At 41.0% G+C, this 27,305-nt stretch overlaps 2 protein-coding genes across 4 annotated transcripts in view; one reads left to right on the forward strand and one right to left on the reverse strand.

The window, feature by feature from the left end:
- Positions 1-8,775: 8,775 nt before the first annotated feature.
- Positions 8,776-21,838, forward strand: SLC51B (solute carrier family 51 subunit beta). Of its 2 annotated transcripts, none has more exons than XM_007479580.3 (4): positions 8,776-9,290; positions 16,747-17,060; positions 18,452-18,542; positions 21,532-21,838. In XM_007479580.3, exons 2-4 carry the CDS (start codon positions 16,964-16,966, stop codon positions 21,740-21,742), a joined length of 399 nt encoding a protein of 132 aa, XP_007479642.1. In that variant the 5' UTR covers positions 8,776-9,290; positions 16,747-16,963; the 3' UTR covers positions 21,743-21,838. The 2 variants fall into 2 exon arrangements, with proteins under 2 accessions (XP_007479642.1, XP_007479643.1); XM_007479581.3 differs by lacking the exon at positions 8,776-9,290 and adding an exon at positions 13,617-14,070.
- Positions 21,839-21,939: 101 nt separating this feature from the next.
- The window catches only part of RASL12 (RAS like family 12), a 29,411-nt gene continuing 24,045 nt past the window's right edge, over positions 21,940-27,305 (reverse strand). For both annotated transcript variants that reach the window (XM_007479582.3, XM_001375329.4), the window contains one exon: positions 21,940-25,471. In XM_007479582.3, the coding sequence (XP_007479644.1) occupies positions 25,096-25,471 (376 nt within the window). In that variant the 3' untranslated portion in view covers positions 21,940-25,095. The remainder of the gene's footprint in view (positions 25,472-27,305) is intronic.

Consider the following 27,305-nt stretch of genomic DNA (forward strand, 5'->3'; position numbering starts at 1 on the left):
ACATTGGAACAAATTGTTCTTATCTGCCTGTTCCGCCAGGGGTCATCTTCACATGCTTGGAGTAGACATCCTCCTAACTCACCAATGCATTTGAGGCCTGTTGGTTATCCTTAATTTGGTTTAAATGGTTTAAAACCTGCTGAGATGATTTTCCCAGGATGTGGCTTCTGCAAATGCTACAGCTTCTTGGAACCACAGGTGAGAATAGAGTGGCAATGGGATACTAAAGTTGAATGAGCAGCTCTGAGAAGGGTTCTATAAGCCTTCACATTAAAGGTGCTAGTTCTCTTTGAACACTCCATACATCCCATAGCAAGCACATAGTAAGTACTTAACAAATGATATTTTCCTTCCTTCCTACCTTCCTACCTTCCTTCCTTCCTTCCTTCCTTCCTTCCTTCCTTCCTTCCTTCCTTCCTTCCTTCCTTCCTTCCTTCCTTCCTTCCTTCCTTCCTTCCTTCCTTCCTTCCTTCCTTCCTTCCTTCCTCCAATACACAGTATTGATTCCAAGATGGAAGGTGAGTGTTTTTTCTTTAATTATATACAAGGAGTCACAAAACTGATTATACCTTTGGATCCAACAATTTCATTGTTAGGACTTTATCCTAAAAAGACCATAAAAAAAAGAAAGGACCTACCTACAAAGAATATTTATAGTTGCTTTATTTGTAATGGCCTCAAACTGGAGAATGACAGAATAAATGATGGTATAGTCATGTAATAAAATGTTATGGTGCCATAAAAAATGATAAATACGAAGCATATCAGTATCTCTGGAACAATCCATATAGAGTTTTGAAAATCCTGATCAGCAGAAATGGAGCTAAATGTCCATTGACATTTGACTACAACTATTTTTTTTAAAAAGAAGGAAAGAAAGCCAACTTTTTTTTTTTTAAGATATTTTAAGATAACTTTGGAAGGGGAAATGAAGCAAGTGAAATTTTTACTTGCTATCTATTTGGTTCTTCTTTGCTAAATGTTAAGGAATTTATGTGAGATTTTATTCCTTTTTATGTATTTATTTGATTAGTTATCTATTGATAATTCTTAAACTTATCATTTAAAAATAAAATAAACTTTGTGTGCTTAATTCTTTTGCCTATTATTCCCTCTCCCTCCTCTCTTTAGCTCTTCTTTTTCATATTCCTGTACCATTGATTTTATTTGATACTGAATTTTTTTCAAACCTTACTTTCTGTTTTAGAATTGTATTAAGTGCACGGCAAAAGCATGGTGAGGGCTAGGCAACTGGGGTTAAGTGACTTGCCCAGGGTCACACAGCTAGGAAGTGCTTGAGACCAGATTTGAACTCCTGTCTCTAGGTCTGGCTGTCTCTCCATTGAGGCACTGAGCTGTGCCCTTGATACTGAATTATGTATAGTCTTTCATTCTTATTTCATTTTTTTTATATATCTGTCTGATCTCCTCAACTATTCCTGGAAAGCAGAGACAATATTTAAAGTCATTTTTGTATCCATCTCAAACCCTAATTCAGTAATCTCTACATAGCAGATGCTCAGTAAGTAAACTATTGACTAAATTAATGATTACTTGCTTGGAGGGAAAAGATTGATTCTTGAACATTCTGGTTTAAATTTTTTGTTTATACTGGGGTGATTTTAATTTTGTTCTGCTCACTTAGAAGAAGGAATTTCATGAGGGTTTTAAAAAAAACTTTTTGTGGGTTCATATTGAGTGAAGTACACAAAACCAGGAAAATGATTTATTGAAGGACAATAATGTAACAAAAAAAGACAATAAAGTTTCCAAAACTTTGAAAGAATTAAGAATTCTGATCAAGTTAATGATCAAACATACTTCTGGAGGATTTATGAGGAAGTATGTTACCCACCTTCTTACAGGGAAGTGATAGACCCAAAGAGCAGAAAGATACCTACTTTCTGTATGGTCACTATGTATATTAATTTTTTTGAAATCCTCACTTTCTGTCTTAGAATCAATGTTAACTAATAGTTCCAAGGCAGAAAACCTATAAGGGCTAGGCAATGGGGATTAAGTGACTTGCCCAGGGTCACACAGCTAGGACCTTCTTGTGGTCAAATTTGTACCTAGGACCTCCTCTCTCTAGGCCTGGCTTTTATCCACTGAGCCACCTAGCGCCACTCTATGTATTAATTTTGTCTGACTATGCTTATTTCTTACAAGATTTTTTCTTTTTTGTTTTTCTTGACTTTGAGTTGGGAGGTGATAGAGAAAAAGAGCTGTAGTCATCCCCCTCCCAAAAGACGCTGTTAAAACATTTTTAAAAAATGCACAGAAGGGAACGGAAGCAAACACAGACACGCAGGACAATTTTGAAAATAATGTGGGATCTCTTTACAGAATGGTAATGGACTAATATGCAAAATAAAACACGTTTTTGGATACTGCCAAAAAAAAATAACATGGGAAATTCTTCTATACTCTAAAAAAATAGATGATGACATGGAATGGGCATCCACATTTTCATATATAACCTTCATTCTGTATTCTACTGTGTATATAGAAATGCTCTCTTTTGGTGCTTAAGTTAAAAACCTCCACAAAATGAAAAGAATGACTTTATGAAAAGTTAATGATAAGGATTACTTTGTTTGTAACATAGATCCCATTGAGATTATGATGGTATTTTAAAAATAACACAAAAACTAATTTTTAAGCAATAAAATAATAGGTTTTATTTTGTGTAATTTTGTGTCAATTCAGGTGAAAAAAATTCTGTCTTACCATTTATTTTACAACAAGTGTTTCCTATTCCTATATCAAGGTCATTCAACATCTCTTGGAATGTGTGACAATAGATATAACCTTTTTCAATGACCTGATAATAAACATCCAGTGAGGCATAAACCGAGAGATGAATGCTTGCCAAAAGCAATTGCTGTTACAGTAGAGATCTTAGTATGGAATCTGGGTTAAGAGGGGATCTCCAGCAGGATGGAGTGGACCAGCAAGTACTCTTTGTGGAGGACACTGTACTGACTGCATTGAACCCTGGGATACTGATGAGTGTCCTGGAAGAAGTCTATCAATCATTCAAAGGAATTTGTCCTGTTCATCCATACAGGGAAAACCAAATGGATGAAGGATGTCTATTACTCAGATTTTAATATGCATCTGAACGGATGCCTTATAGACTGTTCCAACAGAATGTATATTTGGGACAGAGGAAACAGAGGGACAAGGAGTTGTGTCCAGAGTTGATGAGAAGGAAGAGAGCAGGTTTGATGGCTTTCAGGAACGTTGTTGTTCTGGTCTCTCTGTTGTGTCTGACTCTTTGTGACCCCATTTGGGGTTTTCTTGGCAAAGATATTGGAGGCCTAGAGATAGGAGAACCTGGGTTCAAATCTGATCTCAAGTACTTCCTAGCTGTATGGCCCTGGGCAAGTCATTTAACTCCCATTGCCTTGCCCTAACAGCTCTTTTGCCTTGGAAACAATGCACAAGATTGTTTCTAATATAGAAGGAAGGAAGAAAAGACAGGCTTTTTCTCTCATAAGAAGCTTGGATCAGTAAAAGGACTTTGTACTTAATACAGTTTGCCTCAGTTTCTTCATCTGTAAAATAAGCTGGAGAAGGAAATGGCAGACCAGTCCAGAATTTCTGCCCAGGAAATCCCAAATAGGGTCACAGAGAGTCAGATATGACTGCAGTAACTGAACAATAGCAACATTTCTCTTCAACACAGTAGAGACATAATTTCTCCATGCCACTTTAAACTCTGGGGATGTCCACAGTTTAGCTCAGTTAGTCCTGTTGGATTCCAAGCCCCAAGTTCCCCTGGGATCCTAGCTTGGTAATGCTTCTCTGCAGGGCTGGTGGCAACCTTTGACCTGGAATCCTCGGCTCCAAAGAAGGGCCCCATGGCTTGAGCTCCTGGGTTTTAGGACTCTTCTTGTATGAAGAACCAAAAAAGACAAATAATATAAGACAAAGCATCTCAGAGACCTAAGCCCAGCTTATCACATGGGGAGCTACATAGCCAATAGAAAGGAGCTGTGCCCAAATACACAGTAGGCTATTGCAAAATGTCTTTTCCCAAAGCAAATTCTTGGTATTTCCTATGTGAATGCCTCCATTTTAGTTGATATGGACATGTGATATTATTATCCCAATTTTGCAGATGAAGCAACTGAAGCAGAGATAGTGACTTGCCCAAAGTTCCACAGCTAGTGAGGCAGGATTTGAACTCAGGTATTCCCAACTCCAGGTTCATCACTCTTATCCTCTAAGTTACCTAGTCACCTGATAGGTTCAGATATTAATATAGTTCAAATTCCTTATAGTAAAAGCTCCTTTAAAAATCTCCTATGTAATCATCAAATATAGAAGCACTAATAAATAGAAAAGTTAAATAGCCTGTTGTGAATTTGCAATGTCTTTCCCCCAGATATCTTCATTGCCAAATTGTTGCTGACAGCTCATGTTATGCAATTCATTTTTTAACAATTGCTCAAAGATGCTTTTTATAAGAATTAATGATTTAACTTTTAGTGTCCTCTTTTATTATGATCAAATGAAAGATTCATAGGCTTTGGTTTTATTGCTGTTGGACTCTGATTTATTCAAGATTGAAGAAGATGTTTCGTTATCCTGTAACCAGGAATGGGAGGGTGGTCAAAGACAAGTAAGGAATTAAGAAATATAGGCAGGGGCCAATGACACCAATCTGATGTTGATAAGATAAAACAGTGTAAGGTGGCAAGTTCAGATTACTCATGCTTCATTGGGACAATTAAAGTTCTATACTTTGTGATTGCCACTAGAAAATTTCCACGTTTGTACATAAATTCTTAAAAAGACACTCCAATAGCTCAACTGATAAATAGTCAAAGGATATAAATAGGCAGTTCTCGGATGAAGAAATTAAAATTATCTTTAGCCATGTGAAAAAATGCTCCATCCAATTCACTATTGATGAAAGAAATGCAAATTAAGAGAATTCTGAGAAACCACCTCATACTTATCAGATTGGCTAATAAAACCAAAAAGGAAAATGATAAATGTTGGAGAGAATGTGGAAAAAGTTGGGACACTAATACACTGTTGGTGGAACTGTGAACTGATACAATCATTCTGTAAAACAATATGGGAACACGCCCAAAGGGCCATAAAACTATGTATACCCATTGCTGGGTCTGTATTCTAAAAGAACCTACTTGTACAAAAATATTTTAGCAGCTCTTTTTTCTTTTTAATAATATTTTATTTTTTTCTTCAATTACATGAAAACACCTTTTTTAACCTTTTTTAAAAAAAGCTTGAGCCAAATTCTTCCTCTCTCTCCTTCTCTTCCCTTTCCCCTCCCTGGAAACAATCTGATATAGATTTGTTAGATTTAAATGAATAATTCCAGGTTTTTATTTTCCATAGAGTTTATTAATAATCACTTGAAATAGAGAAAGCAGACATATATATTACTAGAAAGGCAGAGGGACTTGGATGGAGCTGCTCTTCTCCCCCTTTCCACTGAGCCTGATGATATTTTTTCACATCCCTGCCCCTCTGCCCAGCAGTCCAATGGAAGCACACAGTGGGTAAGGTGAGCAGCTCATAGGCAGCAGAGCTGGAGGGGAGTAGAGTGCTCAGGCCACTCCTTTCCTCCACTCTCAACTTGCTGAAGACACTCTTCACTTCACTTGCCCCTCCACTCAGCAGCCCAACGGGAGTGCTTGCTTTCTCCCCTGTGTAGGGTAATGGGGGTGGGAGGCAGGGTGTGCTAGGCACTTGATAAGGGGGAGGGGCATGACACTCAGTCTGGTAGGGGGTGGGATGGGGGTGGGGCCTGGCACTCCATCTCCAAAAGGTTGGATATCACTGGTATGTGGGGTGTTCAACGTGGACTGGCACCTCTGGTGTGAGGGCTTGTTGAGCAATTTTCAGGGCTATTCATCCACCTCTGGTGTCTACATATCACTCAGTTGCCACATGGGCTACACCAGTTTGAAGATAACCAACAGGCCTCAAACCCATTGGTGAATGAGGAGAGATGTCCACCACAAGCATGTGAAGACAGGGAAGACTTTTGTTCTGCCACTGGACTTGGATGACTCGAAGCGAGAGTGAGATTGACAACTTCTTTTTCAAGCCTTCATCTTCTGTCTTAGAACCAATACTAAATATTGGTTCCAAGGAGGAAGACTAGTAAGAGCTGGAAACTGAGATGAAGTGGCTTGCCTAAGATCACAGGGCTAGGAAAGGTTAATGACTTTGTGCAACTCTGCCTCACAAATCCAATTGACTTATGAATCAAGATGTGATGTCATTAGTCCTCTTTGAAAATAAATGATAAACAAGAGACCACCCACTAGTTGCCATACTTCCACTGTGCTGATCTGCTCCTACCCCATCCTCAACTGAGTATTTTGTTTTTTCCCCTTTTAAGGTTTTAATTAATCCTTAATTTTTTAAAAACAATTTTAGCAGACTAGCCTTGACAGTGCGATTGTTTGAGAAGAGTTGGAGATATATGTATGGAGGGTCAGGATGGGGAATAAAATTGGTCTGAAATATCTGAGGTCAAATTTGCACCCAAGACTTTCTTTAGACCTGGCTCTTTATCCACTAAGCCACCTAGCTGCCCCCCTTTCTCATTTTAATTCACTCTGCATCCTTGCTGTCTGGCTTCCCTGACTTCCATCAAGTCCCAGCTACAAACCTACTGTCTGTATGAAGCCTTTCTTGGATCTCCTCAATGCTTGTGACTTCTCTCTAATTTATCCTGAATACATCTCATTTGTTTGTAGTTGTTTGCATGTAGTCTCCCCCATTAGACTATGATTTCCTGGAGAGCAGGGGTCATTTCCTGCTTCTCTTAGCACAGTGACCAGTTCAGAGTGGATAGATACTTGTTGTTTAGTCATTTTTCAGTCATGTTGGACTCTTTGAGACCCCAGATACTAAAGTGGTTTGCCATATCCTTCTGCAGCTTATTTGACAGATGGAGAAATGGAGGCAAACAGGGTTAAGTGACTAGTCCAGCACCACACAGCTAGGAAGTGTCTGAGGTAAAATTTGAACCTAGGACCTCCAGTGTCCAGGCCTGGCTTTCAGTGTACTGAGCCACCCAGCTGCCCCCAAGTAGTTTACTTTTTAAGGAGAATGGATATAAAATTTACGCCGATAAGTATAGGTACAAGATAACATATGGGTGGGATGGAGTGGAAGCAAGGGAAACTAGGAGAAAGCGGTATGATGCAGTGGACAGAGCACTGGCCTCAGAGTCTAAAAACCCAAATTTCAAATCCTGCCTCTGACTCTCTCTATCTTAACTTTAGGTAAGTCAGTCTGTCAAGTATTTTATTAAGTACCTACTATGTTCCAGGCTCTGTGTTAAGCCTAGGGGTTTACAAAGAAAGGCAAAAAAATAGTCCCAAGGTTTGAGAAACTCACAATCTATTGGGGAGAAGATATTCAAACAACTATGTCCAAACAAACTATATATAGAATAAATAGGTAACAACTGACAGAGGATCCGCACTAGAATTAAAGAGAGATTGCAAAAGGCTTTCTGGAGAAGGTGAGATTCAGGCTGGAGAAACCAGGAGAAAGAGATAAGTAGCACTCCAGGTGTCAGGAGAGATGGAGGATCTTGTTCTAGGAACAACAAGGAAGTCAGTGTCCCTGGATCAAAGAGTACAGGAAAGAGTGTAAGATACAAGAAGACTAGAAAGAAAGTGCAGATAATGAAGTCCTTTTTTTTGGTGCTCTTTAACTTTCTTTTTAAAATTCTAATTACACATAATAACATTTTCAAATAATTGTTTTCTAACATTTTGTGATTCAGATTCTTTCTTCTTTACTAACCTCCCCCCCCTGCAGTAAATGATCTGTAATAGTTTATACTAGTGCTATAGGAAAGAGCTTTAAAAACTAAATATAGGGTTTTATATTTGATCCTGAAGGTAATAGGGAGCTATTGAAGTTTATTGAATGGGGAGGTTCAGCAGGGGGAGACATTGTCAGAACTTCCCTTTAGGAACATTATTTTGGCAGATAAATGGAAGATGGACTAGAGTGGTGACCAACCCACAGGCTATAGCAATAAACCAGAGAAAAGAGATAAGGGCTTGCAAATAAATTAACTTCCATGGGCCTCAGTTTCCTTAAGGGTAAAATATATAAATTTAAGTGTAAAATGAGGGGGAGATGACCTCCCTTTATATGCCATGGTCCTATTATATAGGTAGGCAGTGATACCTGAGATGACATTTGAAGGTAGCTAAAGGTTCCAGGAGGAGGAGATGAGGAGAGAGAACATGAACACCACTTGAGATGGGACACCAAATGCCCATTTCATGAAAAACAGAAAAAGCCAGTTTTACAGAGCCATAGTGTAGAAAGGAGAACACTGGGAAATAATTCTGGAAGAGTGGGCTGGATAAATAGGAAAAGTAGGAGCCAGGTGGGAAAAGGTCCCCAATTGAGGACTTTGTACAGTCTCTCTAATATGGATGGCATTCCCTCCTCTGCACACAGAGTCAACCATTCCTACAACTTATTTCTCTACTAGACTGGAAGCTACTTGAGGGCAGAGATTTATGTTTCTGTCTCAGTGCCTGGAACACAACAGATCCTTAGTAAATACAAGTAGAATTCAACTGTATGACTCTCCAGCAGATTTCAGTCATTTTCCTGCTGTGTGTACGAAGCATAAGTGAGTGAGTGAAGTCTTTGGGCCATAACCCTGATGACAAATCAGAATTTTTTTTTTTAAATCAGCCCTCCTTGGTTAAATATTGATAGAACTTAGAGAAAGTGCAACTTAGGCTGAGACTGGATGAAAAAAAAGCTAAGGCACAGTGCTAGAACCTCTCTCCCATTCTCTCAGCCTCTCTCTCATTCTCTCTGTTTCTCTGTCTCTTCTCTCTCTTTCTTTCTCTTTCTGTTTCCCCTACCCCACCCCACCTCCAAAAAGCTTACATGTTGTGGGGGCAGAATTTTTTGTTTACTCTTAGTTTGAAATAAGGGAAATAGATGCCCTTTGGGATTGTGCAAGCTCATCTGGTGACAGGAATTCACCTTAAGGAGATTTCAGAGGTCAGGTCATTATGGAGTTCAATCACCTCTAAGTTGTACAGGGGAAACTCTAGAAGTGGGTGTGTTACTCTAAAGACAGCTATCCTCTGGGCTGGGGCTTTATAAAACTCTGTAGTCACCACTACCAGTTAGAAGGTGTAGCTGTCTCCCTCGAGAACTTCTCAGTATAAGTGACTGGAAGGTGATCCGGAAAAAGAGAAGAATAAGAATAAGAATCGGTATTTGGTCCTAGAATCTGGACATTCAAGGTGAGTTCTCTGTTGGTTTGTACTTCCTGGAAGTTCAGGGATTTTAAAGGAGGCAGTGGGAATAGTGAATAGAGGTCTGGAATTGGAGTCAGAAATTCTGAATTCAAATCTCAGCTCTGCCACTTGTTTGTGTAATCTTGGGTGAGTTACTTAAATTCTATAGACCTCAGTTTCCTCATTTGTAAAATAACTTCTCAAATGGACGAGCAGAGCTCTTATTTCTTTGGTAGATCTGAATCTATGATTCTGTGAGGGCGTGGAATCATTCTATAGATGTTATAATCAGCTGGATTAAATAAATAGTATATATAAGAATGCTTTTAAAATACTTTTAAAATCCAGGGATAATAATATTATCTTCTATTCAAGAGGGCAGCTAGTTGGTGCAGTGGATTAGAGTGCTGGGCTTAGAGTCCAGAAGACTTTTCTTTCTGAGTTCAATTCTAGCCTCACACTAGTTGTGTGACCCTGGGCAAGTCACTTCACCATATTTGCTTGTTTCTGCTCTGTAAAATGGGCTGGAGAAGGAAATGGCAAACCACTCCAGTATCTCTACCAAGAAAACCCCAAAAAGGGTCATGAAGAGTAAGGTACAATTTAAAAAAACGTGAATAACAGCTACTCAGAAGGAGGATGTAAATTTATTGACCACAACATCTTACTTTTCAGGGCCACAAGAGAGGCAGCAGTGGTGTCAAACTCAAATAGCACAGTGGTGTCAAACTCAAATAGAAACAGAGCCACTAAACCACACATAAGGAACCCTGCCGGTCATCTACTATTCAAGAAAACCACAAATTAATTTTATTTATGTTTTCATGTATTTTTATTTATTTTGTTAAAATTTATATGTGTGTGTGACTTAGTGTGGCTCTCAGCTAGGAAGTATCCGAGACTAGATTGGAGCCCACATTTTCCCAGTTCCAGGCCTGGAGCTCCATCTGCTGTACTACCTAGCTGCACCTCCCCCTCCTCCCACCAGTTTCATTTTAATCTGGCTTGGTCAGACTCATGGAATGTGAAGAAGGCCCCCTCCTTCTTGTCTGACACTTCTGGTGGAATAAATGCTGAATTTGTCCTCAGAAAGAGCTAGCTGGAACTCCTGACTGTGACACACAACTCCTCTGAACCCCAGACTCATTTGCTACCCAGAAAATCAGGACTCCTTAATGTACTGATGATCTAGCAGTGCTTAGCTAGAAGACAAGAGAAATTTTCCCTCTTGGTCTGCTCTTCTAGGAAGGAAGTGACTGGAGTAAAGGAGGTAAAGACTGGTCTGGAATGGGGGTGGTCGGAAATTTGCAGTGACTCCTTTCTCAGACAGACAGATCGCTTCCCACAATTTTTTTCTTAACCCTACAGGGGCTAAGTAGAAAAGGAGAAGGTGTTCTTAGAACCACTGATGCCTTCTTCCTGAGATTCTCCACCTAAAATTCCACGTGGGTTGAATCATATGGTTAGTCTAGGTGTGTGAGTACCGACCATTTTGTTGTTTGGTTGTATCTGGCTCTTCAGGACTCCATGAACTATATAAAGCACAATAGGCTCTTCTGTCTGTCCTCCTCAGTTTCCCAAAGTCTGTCCAAGCTCACGTTCAATTGTTTCTGTGACATTATCTATCCATCTCATCCCCTGCCATCCCCTTCTCCTTTTGCCTTCAATCTTTCCCAACATCAGGGGCTTTTCAGCTGCAGAATTTGTCCTTCCAATGAGTAGTGATTAATCTGAATTGATTTCTTCAAGTATTCTCTGATTCGATCTCCTTGCTGTCCAAGGAGTTCTCAAAAGTATTCCCCAGAGCCACCATTTGAAAGTATCAAGTCTGCGGTGCTTGATAGCTCAACTGTCACAGCGCTACATGGCTACTGGAAAAACCACAGCTTTGACTCTCTCTGTTGTCCAGATTTGCCATTCTTAACCCTACATCGTGACAAATACCACGTAGACTCAAGAGAGATAGACCTCCTGATATCCCATGATATTAGTGCGATCCATCTTCAAAAATGTCCTACTGCTTACTTTTCTGTCTTATCTCTAATACACTAAATTTACCAACATGGAGTGAAAGGATTTAGCTTTCATTTTTCTTGTTGGTGCTAAAGTAGGAGGCTATGTATCCATTTAGGACCAGACCACGGATGCCAACCTGCATCCATGTTCAGTTCAGTAAATGGGATTTTCTAAGGATTTATTTGCTTTGTCCTTTCCTGAGTTTCAGTAATTACAGATGGAATGATTTTCTGCTCCATGAGTCAGAGATGAAGCTATTGTAAAAAAATACTTGTAAAGAAAAGTCATGTTACTTCATCCAAACTTCAAGATGTTACATTGTTACAGGGCGAGAGTGTTGTTAGTCAGAGATTATATTAAGAATGGGGCAATATTAACAAAGAGATTGAGAAAGGAGGATGCTCCCTAAAGAAAGTATATACAGGGGCAGCTAAGTAGTACAGTGGATTGAGAGCCAGGTTTAGAATGGGGAGGTCCTGGGTTCAAATTGAGCCTCAGATACTTCCCAGCTGTGTGACCCTGGGCAAGCCACTTAACCTAGTCCTTACCACTCTTCTGCCTTAGAATTATTACTTAGTATTGATTCTTTTTTAAATTCTTTTTTTATTTATTACCTTCCATCTTGGAATCAATACTGTATATATATATATATATATGTACTGCCCTTTGATCCAGTCATACCACTGCTGGGTTTGTATCCCAAAGAGATAATAAGGAAAAATACATGTACAAGAATATTCATAGCCATGCTGTTTATGGTGGCAAAAAATTGGAAAACAAGGGGATGTCCTTCAATTGGGGAATGGCTGAACAAATTGTGTGGCTGAACAAATTCCATCATGGTGATGGAATACTATTGTGCTCAAAGGAATAATGAGCTGGAGGAATTCCATGGAGACTGGAACAACCTCCAGGAACTGATGCAAAGTGAGAGGAGCAGAACCAAGAGAAAATTGTACACAGAGAGTGATACACTGTGGTACAATCGAATGTAATGGACTTCTCCATAAGTGGCAATGCAGTGATCCAGAACAACTCAGATTTATGAGAAAGAACACTATCCACATTCAGAGGAAGAACTGTGGGAGTAGAAACGCTGAAGAAAAACAACTGCTTGATCACATGGGTTGATGGGTCTATGATTGGGAAAGTAGACTCTAAATGACCACCCTAGTACAAATATTAATAATGTAGAAATGGGTCTTGATCAATGACACATATAAAACCCAGTAGGAAAACCCAGTCAGACATGGGAAGGGGTGGGGGGAGGAGAGGGAAAGAACATGAGCCTTGTAACCATGGAAAAATAATCTAAATCATCTAAATAAAATGTAAAAAATCAAGGTTAAAAAAAAAAGAATAATTAAACTAGGTAACTGTCAGAGAGCATTCATTATTAATATCCATCTGTGACCCACTACAATTACTTATTTCTCTTCCCACCCTGAAGCATTTGTCTTAATTACCTCTTGTAGTATTTTTGCATTATGAATTACAAAGTAGATATAAAGGAGTATTTTGTTTTGCTTGCTTTCCCCAGGAACTAAACTTGTTAGCTGGGGCTCTTTTGATTGGTTGGTTCAGAAAAAGGCAGTCAGTTAAATCAGATAGCAGCTCTGACTGCTTTTTCCTCTTTCCAGGATGTTTTGGTGCCAAATAGATAAGATTTGGTTTCTTTGTGAAATAGGAGAACAAGTGGGGCATAATTAGATTTTGAGTAAACAGTAGACCTCAGTCAGGTGACTGCTTCAATCTGACCCAGTCAGACAGATCATTTGCCTGCTATGGCCTGAAGAAGAAACTGGAACTGCCTCTTTGGTGAGGAGAAAGAGAACATTCCAGATCTTCCCTCCCTGGTCTTTTTTTTTTTTTAATCTTACCTTCTGCCTTTAGGAACAATACATAATGTTGGTACAAAGGTAGAAGAGCAGTAATGGCTAGGCAATGGGGGTTAAGTGACTTCTCCAGGGTCACACAACTAGGAAGTGTCTGAGGTCAAGTAAAATTTGAACCCAGGAACTCTTGTCTCCAGGCCTGAGACTCTCTTTCCTCTGAGCCACCTAGTGGCCCCTTTCCTCCCTTCTCTTATCCATTCCCCCAGAGAGAGAAAGCAGATAACTTGGCATTGCCCCTCAAGAGGGGGTAATGAACTATCCTTTGGGTGGGTCTCACTTCTCTAAGTTTTGACCTGCTGGCCATGGAGTCTATTTATCTTCTCTGACCTCAGAGCAAATGAATGAGTCACTGGAGTCTGGTACAGGTCATTCCCCCTTACATATAAGTTGTTGCAGTTCCCTATTTGGTAACAGATCAATATTGCTAAAAGTGGCCATCTCTCCGCTGTGATTCAAAGTGGAAATGTGTAAGAAGTGAGGTAGAAGACTTTCAAGCTTTAAAAGAGATTGCTTATGTCACTAGGGTTCAGAAGGTTGTCCTGTGGCTAGGTCTAGAGTTCAAGCCCTTGGGGAAGATTTGGGAAATGTAGTCCAATGTCAGGGCAAGTGGGTGGCTAGTGTGCCTGGCCTGGAATCAGGAAGACTCATCTTTCTGAGTTCAAATGTGGCTTCAGGCACTTCCTAGCAGTGTGACCCTGGGCAAGTCACTTAGCTCTGTTTGCCTCAGTTTCCTCATCAGTTAAATGAGCTGGAAAAGAAAAAGGTGAACCTCTCCAGTATCTTTGCCAAGAAAACCCTATGAAAGAGTCAGACTTAACTGAAAAAACGACTGCCCATACTTCAAGCTCTCAAAAAGAAAGTCCAGAAAGAAACAGGTACTGAATCATTTGGTTTGAACTGGGTTGGACTGGGTTCTGTTGGCAAGAAAAATTAAGAATGTCTGTGACAGCTGGGGAGGGGGTTGGCTGGGGCAGCTGAGGAGTGGGAGATGAAAGACACTTTGAAAGGGGGCTGTGATGAGCATTGAGCTATGGGAGACTTTGGCACAGAACTCCACTCAGTGAATGGGAACCCTGCTGAGGAATGACGTGATTAGTGTTTCCCTTGGAAACCCAAGCAGCTGGTAGAGCATTTCCTTTTCTCCTTCCCCTTCTCTGAGAAAGGGAAGAGGTTTTAAATCCTCCATCTCGGTTTCCTTTTGTTAAGCTAATTCTCCCTCATTCTTTAAAGCTGGTTTTCCTTTTAAATATACAATCATTTTACATTGTCTTTATTTAAATACAGTAAGGCTGTAAGTGGGGGAGAGGGACTATTTGAGTACACAAAAGGTTTTTTTAAAATGTTTTAATTTAATTAATTAAATTAGAATATTTTTCCATGGTTCCATGATTCATATTCTTTCCCTCCTCTCCTCCCATAGCTTATCAGCTGATTCCAAGGGTTTTACATGTGTCATTGATCAAGCCCTATTTCCATGTTATTAATATCTGCAGCAGGGTGATCATTTAGAGTCTACATCCCCAATCATATTCCCCTTGACCCATGAATACATAGAAGCTAATTAGAACAAAAGGAATAGTCCTTAGTTCAATTAGCAAAATATTCATCTGGTTTAGGGGCTCATGAGCTATCATTTGGGAAAATTTGGAAGTAGCATTCTAGGGGGCAGCAAGGTGGTGAAGTGAGTAAAGAACTGGTCCTGGAGACTCATCTTCATGAGTTCAAATCTGGATTCAGACAATTAGAAGCTGTGTGGCTCTGGGCAAGTCATTTAATGTTGTCTGCCTCAGTTTCCTTATCTGTAAAATGAGCTAAAGAAGGAAAGACCAATTCACTCCAGTATCTTTACAAAGAAAACCCCAAAAGGGGACCTGAAGAGTTGTAAATACCTGAACAACAATAGAAACTTCCATAGGGGCAGGGGTCCTTGGGCTAATTGATGGTGCCTAAGAATATGGATGTCTTGAGACAAGAATTTCCACTCAGCAGGACTAGGGGGAAGAAAAGGAAGTGCAGAATGTGTAATTAGATAAGCTGGAGATAAGCAAGGTCTGGGAAATTCAAGCCCACTCCTTTAGGTTAGAAGGAAAAGTCCTCTGTGGCCCAACTCTGCCCTCCACAGAGACACCTGGTGGTTACTGTCAGAATCTGGGGTGTGTTTTTAAATATTCCTGGGTGGTGGTGAGTTCATCTCTTTGCTGAGCCCTTCTCTGCTTCTGGCTCCATCAGAAGTGGCAGCTTGCAAAGGGCCCATGATGGTAAGTAAGCGAGCTAAAAGCAAATTCCAGCCTGTCAATGGGATCATAGAATCCTCCATTTTTAAAGCTGTGAAGGACCTTAAAGGTTTAGTCCAACCTTTCCATTTGACAGAGGAGGATGTAAGGCTCAGAGAGAGAAAGGATTTAGAACTTCGGATGTCCTGATTCGAAAACTGCCAATCATTCTATTTAGAGAGCACAAAATTTTCCTTTAGATTGTACAGTTTTTAAATGTGTTAATTTACACATTGATGGCATGTGTGTGTGTCTTCAACTCCACAGAAACAATTTAGTTTACTAGTATTCACTTAGCAAAAATAAGATGTAAAAATAGGAAGCTGTCAGATGATACATAAGAATAACATCCATCTCTGAGCTACTATAGTAGCAATTCCCTTCCCACTCAACTAAATGTGCCTTACTTGTTTTGTTTTCTGAGTCACGAAGACCCAGTTTCACATCAGGTCTCACCTCTGACCCTTATTGGGCATATGACATGACTTACTCTTTCAGTGAATGCCTCAAGGCATCTCTAAGACTAGAAGTTACAAAGAAGTTGGTGATCTGCATTGGGAAAGGGAGTTTCCTCACTGGGAGTCCCATTAAAACACAGCTGCGGTCATAGCCATTCTTTTCATATCAGAAATTTCTCTGCCTTCAAGGTTCGGACCAGATATCAACACCAGGAACCTTTCCCTAACCACTCCTATGTTTAGCTGTTAGAGAATTTCCCTTACTTTACCTTCTATAATATTTATGTATATACACGACCCAGTGCTTGGCACTTTGTTGTTGCTGCTGTTCTGTAGTTTCAGTCATATCTGACTCTTCAGGAGCCCATTTAGGGTTTTCTTGGCAAAGGCACTGGAGTGGTTTGCCATTTCCTTCTTTGGCTTTAATTCCCCAATGGCTTCCATTTATTTATATAGCACTTTAAGGTTTGCAAAGCATTTTATAAATAGTATTGATCCTCATTCCAATCCTATAAAGCATTAATTTTATAGATGAAGAAACTGAGGCTGATAGGTTGAGTGTAGTTGATCAGCAGAAAAGTGTGCTAGTTCCTTCTGCAGCCCATTTTATAAATGAGGAAACTGAGGCCAGCAGGGTTAAGTGACCTGCCCAGAATCACACAACTAGTAAGGGTCTAAGGTTAGATTATCCCACAGGAAGTTTTCCTGACTTCAGGCTTGGCACTCTATGCACTGCGTCACTCAGCTGTCCAAGAGTTTTACTATGCTGTCAAATTTACAATAAGACCTACCTTTTTGTCGTTAATTGTTTCCTCTTTAGGCCTCTGTCTCTGGAAACCAGATGCCCCAGCCAGTAATATTTAGATAGGAGAGTGGGAAGACTTCAGGAGTCAACTTGCAAAGCCATTCTCTCTCCAGAAGCCTCTGGTCCATCTAGGCAAACCTTTAGGACTCCAGCCATAGCTCCGAGTGGCCCGTTGGGCAACAAAGAAGCCAGAGGGATCTGCAAAAGTGTCCACAACCAGGAACATATCAACATGGACAGCGGCAATGGGCAGGCTGAGGCCATGCCTGAACTTGGCTGGTCAAAAGAACAGCTAGAGGAAATGCTGTGGCTTTACCGGACGGAGGACTGTGAGTTCTTGGCTTAGATTCAGAAAGAAAGATTTGGGGAAACTAATTAAGTCAAATTTCCATGATAATCCATAGGCAGGAACAAAACCTAATTTTTTCTTTGGTTGGGTTGGAGCTTTATGAATGGACATGTAATAACAGTACAGTCAACTCCTTATTGAATTTCTTTAAAAATTTTTTAAAAGATTAAATTTAAAATTTCCCAGATTATATGTTGATATAATTTAAAATATCTGTTTTTTGGCATTTTGCAATCCACGATTCCCTCCCTTCCACTCACTCCCTCTCAAAAAGGCAGGTAATATGCAGTTGCTTACACTAGAGAAAAATAATGGAGGAAATAAAGTGAAGAATGGTATGCTTCAATCTGTATTTGGACTCCATCTCCTCCTTCTATGACAATGGAGATCCTTTTCCATCATGAGCCTCCTGGAGTCATTCTAGATCCTTGCCTTGTTGCTAATGGTTAAGTCATTCTCAGTGGATCATCACACATTATTGTTGTTAAGATTTTCCATTTTATGGCTCATATTTGGTTTATTTTTAGACTCAACATGGCTATCTCTTACACTAGCAAGCAGAAGCAGCCCTGGGAAAAATTGAAGCATGTAAAGCAAATATCTCTACCCATCTCCCAATCAATCAGTCAACAATATTTATTAAGCACTAGACTGGGGCAGCTGGGTGGTGCAATAGAGCATCAGTTCTGGAGTCAGGAAGATCTGAGTTCAAATCTGGTATCAGATGTTTACTAGCTCTGTGACCCTGGGCAAGTCATTTAACCCCTATTTGCCTCAATTCCTCCTCTGTAAAAGGGAGACACACAGGAGAAGGAAATGGCAAACCACTCCAGGGTCTTTGCCCATGGGGTCACATAGAGTCAGACGCTATTGATTAACAATGAGAAATGTGCCAGGCTGGAAATACAGCAAACAGTCCTTGCCCTTGAGGAGCTTACAGTCTAATAGGGCAGCCAACATGTAAACAAATATATGCAAAGCAAGCTATATACAGGCTAAATTGGAAATAATCAATAAAAGGGACGTAATAGAATGACAAGAGGTTGGAAAAGGCTTTCTATAGAAGGTAGGATTTTAGTTGGAGCTTAAAGGAAGAAGGGAAGGTCTACTGTCAGATCCCAGGAAGAACATTCCAGGCATAGAGGACAACCAGAGAAAATTCCCAGAGCAGCCCCTGGCCATGAGTGTCAGAGGCCAGATTTGAACTCAGGAAGGTGAATCTTCTTGATGTCACACCCTATACTCTGTCCATTGTGCCACTGAGCTGCCTTATCGACAGATACAAAATACTATGGTGTTGGGTTGCAAACACTAGACCCTACCTACTAAAAGACTGAGTAGGAAATGTTTCATTATCTTTTCTTTCTACAGCAACACCCTGGAATATTGCTGTCCTTGTCCTTTCTTCTGCAGTATTGATTTTGAGTGTCTTTCTTCTGGGGAGAAGTATCACGGCAAACAGGTTAGAAACTTAATATTTAAGTTCTGACTATCTTCAAGAAATGTGGTTCTAGGGGGCAGCTGGGTGGCTCAGTGGATTGAGAGTCAGGCCCAGAGATGGGAAGTCCTGGGTTCAAATCTGGCCTCAGACACTTCCCAGCTGTGTGACCCTGGGCAAGTCACTTGACCCCCATTGCCTAGCCCTTACCACTCTTCTGCCTTGGAGCCAATACATAGTATGGACTCCAAGACGGAAGGTAAGGGTTAAAAAAAAAATGTGGTTCTAATTGTGTGTGTGTGTGTGTGTGTGTGTGTGTGTGTGTGTGTGTGTGTGTGTGTGTGTTTTGAAAGAGGATTAAGGTGACTTTTCCTGGGAAAATCTTATTCTAGACCTTGGGTAATCTCTCTTGACTCCTGTCTATAATTTAGAACTGAGAATATACTACCTTCAAGGGCTTCTCAGGATTGAGCCTACAATAAATGAAATTTTTGTTTTTCAGGTGTTTCAGTTATGTCTGTCTTTCTGTGTCTCCACTTGGGGTTTTCTTGGAGTGATTTGCCATTTCCTTTTCCCTCTCATTTAACAGAAGAGGAAACGGAGGCAAACAGGGTTAATTGACTTGCTCAGGGTCACACAGCTAGAAAGTATCTGAGGCTGTATTTGAACTCAGGTCTTCCTGAATCCAGGCCCAACATTCTCTCTATTGTACCACCTAGCTGCCCCATGATAAATAAAATGATGCTACCCAAATTACCCTTAGTTATAATTCCTATAGCACTATAAGATGGGGGAGAGAGGAAACAATTAAAGAGAAAAACTAAAACTTTCCCAAGATGACACTCACTATCACTTGTTAAAAATAAAATTTAACTGAGACTCATAGACTTTTTTTTTTTTAAACCCTTACCAATACTGTGTATTGGCTCCAAGGTCGAAGAGTGGTAAGGGCTGGGCAATGGGAGTTAAGCGACTTGTCCAGGGTCATGCAGCTAGGGAATGTCTGAGGTCAGATTTGAACCCAGGACCTCCCGTCTCTAGGCCTGGCAATCAATCCACTGAGCCACCCAGCTGCCCCCGGGTGACTCCTAGACTTTTAAAAAAAATCATAACACTCCACAGCTTTGTTAAGAACGACTAGATTCTAATGACAAGTGATGGACGTCATGATAGGTTGAAGTAGCTGATTCATTCATTCATTCATTCATTCATTCATTCAAAAGGTATTTTTTGAGAGCTGATTATGTAAAAGATATTTTGCTCAATGTAGGGGCAGAGGAGGCAGAATAAAAAGATGAGATGAATGGCAGCTAGGTAGGATTGAGCACAAGACCTGGAGTCAGAAGGACCTGGGTTCAAATCTAGCTTCAGATACTTCCTAGCTGTTTGACCCTGGTCAAATCACTTAACTACAGTTGTGTAGCTCTTACACTTTTTACTGTTTTAGAAAATTTCCTTTCCAAGACAGAAAGTAAGGGTTAAAAAAAAAAGAAGAAGAGAAAGATGGGATGAGCCAGTCAGGGTCCTTCTCCCTGATGTGGGTAGAGATTCCAGATTGGCTTTGTCAGATAAGTGGCTTCAAGTGTAAACTGAACATTTTCTATTCCAACAGAGAAAGTGTCAGGTGGGATGAATAGAACTGTCAGTGGTGGCACAAGAGATTCTTCTTTCAAAAGGTCATCTGTTATAAACTCATCAGTTAATGATATGTAGAATCGATGTGGTATGTTACAAAGAATCCTAGAAATGGAAGCCCAAGAGAGCTAGGTTCAAAATCTCAGCTCCGGAACTTAGTAGTAGTAAGCAAAGGCAAATTCAGGATCTATAAAATGGGGCTAATGCCTGTGGTATTTGACCTGACAGGATTGCTGTGAAGATGAAATGATCGTGTATGTCTGGCACTCTGAGAAACAGCAGTGATGACTTAAATGTCGGGGATTATTAATATTAATTGATATCATTAATAGCTACTCAAAGGTTTTGCCATGAAGTCATCAACCAATGACTTCCAATCGAATGAGCACTTATTAAATGCCTACTTGTGGGTGGGGAATGGCTTATTAAATTCTCCTATCATTGATAGATAATCATTATAACCTTGTTATATTTTATATAATACATATTAATAACGTATATAATATATGTATATAATACATATTATTATATCACTCTTGCTTTTGAACCTTCGTAGAACTTTTTGAACTTCTTAATATTCTATCTTCCTTCTTTCCTTTCTTTTCCTTTAAAAAAAAAAACTCTTCTCTTCTGTCTTAGAATTAATACTAAGTACCTATTCCAAGGTAGAAAAGCAGTCATTGCTAGGCAGTTGGGGTTAAGTGACTTTTCCAGGGTCACATAAGTAGGAAGTGTCTGAAGTCAAATTATTCTTTCGCTTTCTACTTTGTCGTTTATATTTGTATATTTGTCTAATCCTTAATTTTATATTAAACATTCTAACTCCTTATGATCCCTGCAGCACCTTATATGCAGTAGAAACTCAATAAATATTTGTTGGGTAAATGTTAGACTAGGAGGCTCTGCCTACCTGGGGAGGGTCTTTCTAGCAAATACTCATTCCACTTTGCACCAATGTGGGTAAAATGATATTTTAGCAAGATCAGCTTGGCTATATATAGTTTGTAGGACACTGTAGGGAGGAGAGACTCGGATAACTATAATAATTTAGAGAAGTAATGAAGGTCTGGTCTACTGAACTGGCATTAGGAATGAATGGAAAGGAAGAAATTGATGAGAGAGACCCTTCACAAGAAGAATCTCTTGTGCCACCACTGACAGCTCTATTCATCCCGCCTGTCATTTTCTCTGCTGGAATACAAAATGTTTAGTTTACACTGGAAGTCACTTATCTGACAAAGCCACTCTGGAATCTCTACCTATATCAGACATGAAGCCCTCTGAGCTGATAACTTGAGCATCCCCTAACCTACCTAAGTGTCTAGAGTCAGAGAATAAGGAGTATCCAGTCTCAGTTGTTTCTTTTTTCCCTTTTTAGAAATCGGAAGATGAGTTCCCAGGATAAACAAACAGCAGAAATCAAATCCTCGGTTCAGACTATAAACAAGGAGTCTGTGTCACCAAAGGATGACAACAGCTTGAATATTTTAAAGGAAACATTGCTCTTCGAAAGTCAAAACCCAGAACGGGCGATGATTGAATTGAAAGAAGCTGATATTTCCCCAGAGTACTCAGAGGCCAACATCTAGTGGGATTTCTTATGGTGGGCCAAAAAATGAAAACCAAGGAAATATTTTCAATACCAGGTGCCTGCTTGGTGGGTTAAGTTAAAACCACCAAAGTTCTGCTAAAAACATCAGTATGGCCAAAGACTGTTTATAGACAATAGCTATGGGCCAAATATTTTATATTTAAGCAAAACTAAAAGATAAATTACACTAAAATGTTATGTTTCTTTAAGAATTCTTTATTAAAATGTTTCCAGAAGCGTTTACCAAACTTGCATATGTATTCAAATAGTTAAATGCACACAGATGTGAACCAAACTGCAATGAACTGTATGTACAGAGAGGCACAGCCAAAAGTGGCCTGACCCTGAGGACGCACATTCCTCACGAGTCTCTTTCATACTGTCCTTAAGCTATAGAGGCAATGCCAAAAAACTTATGGAAAAATAATAGTTTTATTGACAAAGTATGTTTTAAGGATCAGAGTTCTGCCTAAGCATATCTATGATTTCACATAATGCATTTCTTAATCTAAACCAGTTTTCGTAATGGTACTTTGAATGGTGTTTGCTCTGTGGGTCATCAATGTATATTATTTTTAGTTCTGGGTGTTATTTCCCTTAAGGTTTTGTTTTTTTCCTCCCAATTGTTAGCCTGACTTCAGTAGGAGACTGTATCCTGAGTAAGGATGTTGGAAGATCCTCTTTGGGATCTGTTAAGTGACTGAAGGATGGAAAAAATTGGGGTAGCTTTAGAAATGAATGCTAAACAAAAACAAATAAAAAACCAACAACAAAAAGAAGAGCTTCAGATATCCATATCCAATCAATCTGTAAATTCTCTTACCATCACCTAAGCAAAAATGAAGGCTCTTGGGGCAGCTAGGTGGATCAGTGGATAGAGAGCCAGAACTGGAGATGTGACCTTAGACATTTCCTAGCTGTGTGACCCTGGGCAAGCCACAACCCCAATTGCTTAGTCCTTACTGCTCTTCTGCTTTGGAACAGATACCTAGTATTGATTCTAAGTCAGAAGGTAAGAGTTTTTTGTTTGTTTTTTTTTTGTTTTTTTTTTAATGGAAAGCTCTTTCTTCTTCCACATTTCCTTAGATTGCACGTTATCACCATGAACTGTATTATTTTCTTTCCAAGCCATTCTTTGAAAGTCTGTTTTAGGGGGCAGCTGGGTAGCTCAGTGGATTCAGAGCCAGGCCTTGAGGCAGAAGGTCCTGGGTTCAAATTTGACCTCAGATATTTCCTAGCTGTGTGACCTGGCCAAGTCACTTAACTCCCATTGCCTAGCCCTTTCCACTCTTCTGCCTTGGAACCAATACACAGTAATGATTCCAAGATGGAAGGTGAGGGGTTTAAAAAAAAGTCTGTTTTAACCCAAAATGATGGGGCAGACGTTGTGTTTCAGTCAAGCCCCTACTATGTGCTACGCACCGTCCTGTTTGGTCTCTGGCCCTCCGTGGGTATGGGCCATGAGTACTGAGCGGTGTGCAGATTCCGACCCATCCCCAAAGCTGCTGGACTTGACAACTGCTGTTCTCCTCCTCTCCACCAGGGGTCTCTGCGCTCTCAGGAACCTAGCTCCGAGCTCCGAGCTCCAAGTTTCGCCCAAAGGTCGATAACCAGAACGATTTACTTGGAAGCAAACGCGCAGCTCCGGTTGTGTTTCAGGGATTGTCCTGAAGAAAGATAGGGAGCGAGGGAGGGAGGCAGGAAGTGGGGGGTGGGGGAGTGAGGGCAGCTGGGAGAAAGGTATGGAGACTTTGAACTCGGCCTCAAAGGCAGAAATTCCTCAAGTTTCACTTGTGTGTTTGTCTCGGAACCTGCCCTTGCCTTCCGCGGGCTCACAGCTCAAGGTCACAGCTGCTTCCATCACCTTGGAGACTGGAATCTCATGGATTGCAGGAATGAGATCTCTCTCCCTCTGCCCCCCCCCCCCTTCTCTCTCTTCTCATTCTCACTCATTCTGTCACTCTCTCATTCTCTTATTCTCTCTCTCCTCTCTCATTCTCTCTCACTCATTGTCACTCTCATTCTCTCATTCTCTCTCTCCTCTCATTCTCTCTCATTCTCTTATTCTCTCTCTCCTCTCATTCTCTCTCACTCATTCTGTCACTCTCATTCTCTCTCTCCTCTCTCATTCTCTCTCACTCATTCTGTCACTCTCTCATTCTCTTATTCTCTCTCCTCTCTCATTCTCCCTTACTCATTCTGTCACTCTCATTCTCTTATTCTCTCTCCTCTCTCATTCTCTCTCACTCATTTTGCCACTCTCATTCTCTTTTTCTCTCTCCTCTCTCATTCTCCCTCACTAATTCTGTCACTCTCTCATTCTCTTATTCTCTCTCCTTTCTCATTCTTCCTCACCCATTCTGTCACTCTCATTCTCTTATTCTCTCTCCTCTCTCATTCTATCTCACTCATTCTGTCACTCTCATTCTCTTATTCTCTCTCCTCTCTCATTCTCCCTCATTCATTCTGTCACTCTCTCATTCTCTTATTCTCTCTCCTCTCTTATTCTTCCTCACTCATTCTGTCACTCTCATTCTCTTATTCTCTCTCCTCTCTCATTCTCCCTCACTCATTCTGTCACTCTCATTCTCTTATTCTCTCTCCTCTCTCATTCTCCCTCATTCATTCTGTCACTCTCTCATTCTCTTATTCTCTCTCCTCTCTTATTCTTCCTCACTCATTCTGTCACTCTCATTCTCTTATTCTCTCTCCTCTCTCATTCTCCCTCACTCATTCTGTGACTCTCATTCTCTTATTCTCTCTCCTTTCTCATTCTCTCTCACTCATTCTGTCACTCTCATTCTCTTATTCTCTCTCCTCTCTCATTCTCCCTCTCCTCATTCTCTCTCTTGTGTTCTCTCATTCTCACTCACTCATTCTTTTATTCTTTCTCTCATTTTCTCATTCCATCACCCCTTTTCTCTCATTCTCTCACTCCTTTTCTCTCATTATTTCTCTCACTCTCTTATTCTCATTCATTATCTCATTCTCTCACTTCCTCATTTCCTCTCTCTTTCTTACACACACACACTCACACTCACTTTGCCTTCTGGCACAAGGGACTCTGACCAACTCTTTTGTGAAGAGCTGCCCCAGGCAAGCACCACTAACATAGAGCCAACAACCCTGGAACTCTCATTCCAGAAGTGAATTGGAAGGGGTTGGGAATCCGAGTGGGAACCAGTCAGCTGGGGGATAATCTGCCTGAAAGGGCTCAGCCCCTTATCTTGAGAGGCCAAAGTGATGGGAACAGTTCTATTAGTTGTCCCCAGGACTCCCTCTCCCACAGCCCCATTCTGCCTTTCACACAGTTGTTCCAGGAGGCGTGAGTGGGTGGGGAGGGCCAGTGTTTCAGAAGATCTTGAAGCCTTTTAGTAGGGTCAAGGTGGGAGCCTTGCGCTTGCTCTGGGCCCGGGATGACTTGACAGTCACCAGCTTGGCCTGAGCCACGGTGGGCATCTCCTTGTAGTTGACAGTGGAGAGGGTGTTGAAGGTGCAGCTAGGCAGGCCGTGCTTGGCAGTGAGGGGGGCCTGATGGAAAATGGACCTTTCCTCGGAGATGAAGAGGGGCCGGCTAGGCATATTCTTCTCCTGCTCCCTCCGGACTTCCCGGATGGCTTCATGGAACACATGCTGCACGGCCTCGAAATCCAGACAGGCAGAGACCTCGTAGAACAGGCAACCAAACTTGCTAGCCAGAGTCATGCCCTCTGACTTGGCGACCTGCCTGGTGAGCAGAATAAGAAAGAAGTGAGGATGTTCAGAAACAAATAGCCCCTTCCCGAGGGGGAACGGCCTGGACCCCCGAAGACCCCACGCCAGGGGATCCAGGCTCCACTGAAATCCACTGAGAATGCTAAACCCGGAGCCTAACTTCGCCTTGCTACCCTTGGCCAACTAGCTGCCCCATTACACCTTCTGTTCTTTCTTCCCCAGCCCAGAACCCTCCCTTGAAACAACTTAGAAAGAACACATAGAAGGGAGAAGAAAGAGAGCAGTTTAGGAAAACTAGCCATTCCATGAACTAGGTCTCACAGTCTGCAGAGAGCAGCTTTTTCTAAGTACACGTCCCTGGTTGGAGTGTGGACAGGCAATGGCGCCAAAGACAAAAGTGCTGGAGGACCGGCTCTAAACCCGACGCTTGCTGCTTGTTACCTGTGTGACCTTAAGCAAATGCCTTAACTTCTCTGCATCTCAGTTTCCTGAAATGAAATGAAGAAGTTGGACTAGATGACCTCTGAGGTCCTTCTCGCTCCAAATCGATGATGATTCTATGAGTCTGTTGTTGAGTTTTTAAATCCTCATCTTCAGTCTTGGAATCAATACTGGGTATTGGCTCCAAGGCAGAAGAACAGTAAGGGCTAGCAATGGGGGTCAAGTGACTTGCCCAGGGTCACACAGCTGGGAAATGTGTGAGGGCAGATTCTGAGTTTGTTGAGGAAGATGGTAAAAAGAGATGATTTGTGGACCATAAATAGAGGTCACAGTGCAGTGGAAAGATTATATGAACTGATTCAGGGTGAAAAAAGCAGAACCAGGAACAAAATAATGCAAGAATGATACAGACCATGACTATATGTAATTATAATGACCACACCTGTCTCCAAAGAAGAGATGAGAAAATGGGGCAGTTAGTTGGCTCAGTCCTAGATCTGGAGTCAGGAAGATGATTTTCCAGAGTTCAAATCTGGCCTCAGACATTTCCTAGCTGTGTGACCCTGGGCAAATCACTTAATAACCTATTTGCCTTCGTTTCCTCATTTGTCAAATGAGATGGAGGAGGAAATGGCAAACCACTCCAGTATCTCTGCCAAGAAAACCCCAAATAGGGTTATGGAGAGTAGACCAGACTAAACAAAAACCCTTCAGTGGAAAGATAAAGGACTATGGGTGTGGAATACTGCAAAGACTGTTAGATGTAGTTAACAGATTGGCTAGTTTTGGTGAATTTTTTTATCTTTTTTATCACTTTTATGTCTTCTTTAGTTGTTACAAGAGATGGTTCTTTGGCTGGAGAAAAGAGAACAGAGATGGAAAAACAAAAGGTATCCATAAAATAAAAATATATATGAAGAGGTAAAGAGAGCAGCAATCTCCATGAATTGTTCTGTTTTGAGGTTGGCCCAGCTTTCCCCCTCCCAACTTCTGTCTCTTATTTTCCCACCTATCCTTAAGGGGAGGATAAAAGGGAAAGGGAAGGGTGAGAATGATTGATTGATATCTGACAAACAATGAGTCTGACCTGAATCCTCACCACCAGCAAGTAGGGAGAAGGAGAGGACAGGAGGAGGTTAGGAGGAAACAGTACATCCCTCTTGTTTGGCCTGAATAAGCAGGCTACAACATTTCCAGGGGGATGGCCTTCTTCCAGAAAACAGGAAGAGGTCCTGCTCCCTTTAAAATAGATGGAACTAAGGGAGCAGCTGGGTGGCTCAATGGATAGAGAGCGAGGTCTAGAGATGGGAGGTCCTGGGTTCAAATGTGACCTCAGACACTTCCCAGCTGTGTGACCCTGGGCAAGTCACTTGACCCCCATTGCCTAGCCCTTACCACTCCTCTGC

Source organism: Monodelphis domestica, chromosome 1, assembly GCF_027887165.1.
Source record: "Monodelphis domestica isolate mMonDom1 chromosome 1, mMonDom1.pri, whole genome shotgun sequence".
Classification (NCBI taxonomy): Eukaryota; Metazoa; Chordata; class Mammalia; order Didelphimorphia; family Didelphidae; genus Monodelphis; species Monodelphis domestica.

Coding starts and splice junctions, on each gene's coding strand:
- SLC51B (XM_007479580.3), top strand. CDS start 16,964: ATGGACAGCGGCAATGGGCAGGCTGAGGCCATGCCTGAACTTGGCTGG. Junction 17,061..18,451: donor GCTTTACCGGACGGAGGACT/GTGAGTTCTTGG, acceptor TTCTTTCTACAG/CAACACCCTGGAATATTGCT. Junction 18,543..21,531: donor AGAAGTATCACGGCAAACAG/GTTAGAAACTTA, acceptor TTCCCTTTTTAG/AAATCGGAAGATGAGTTCCC.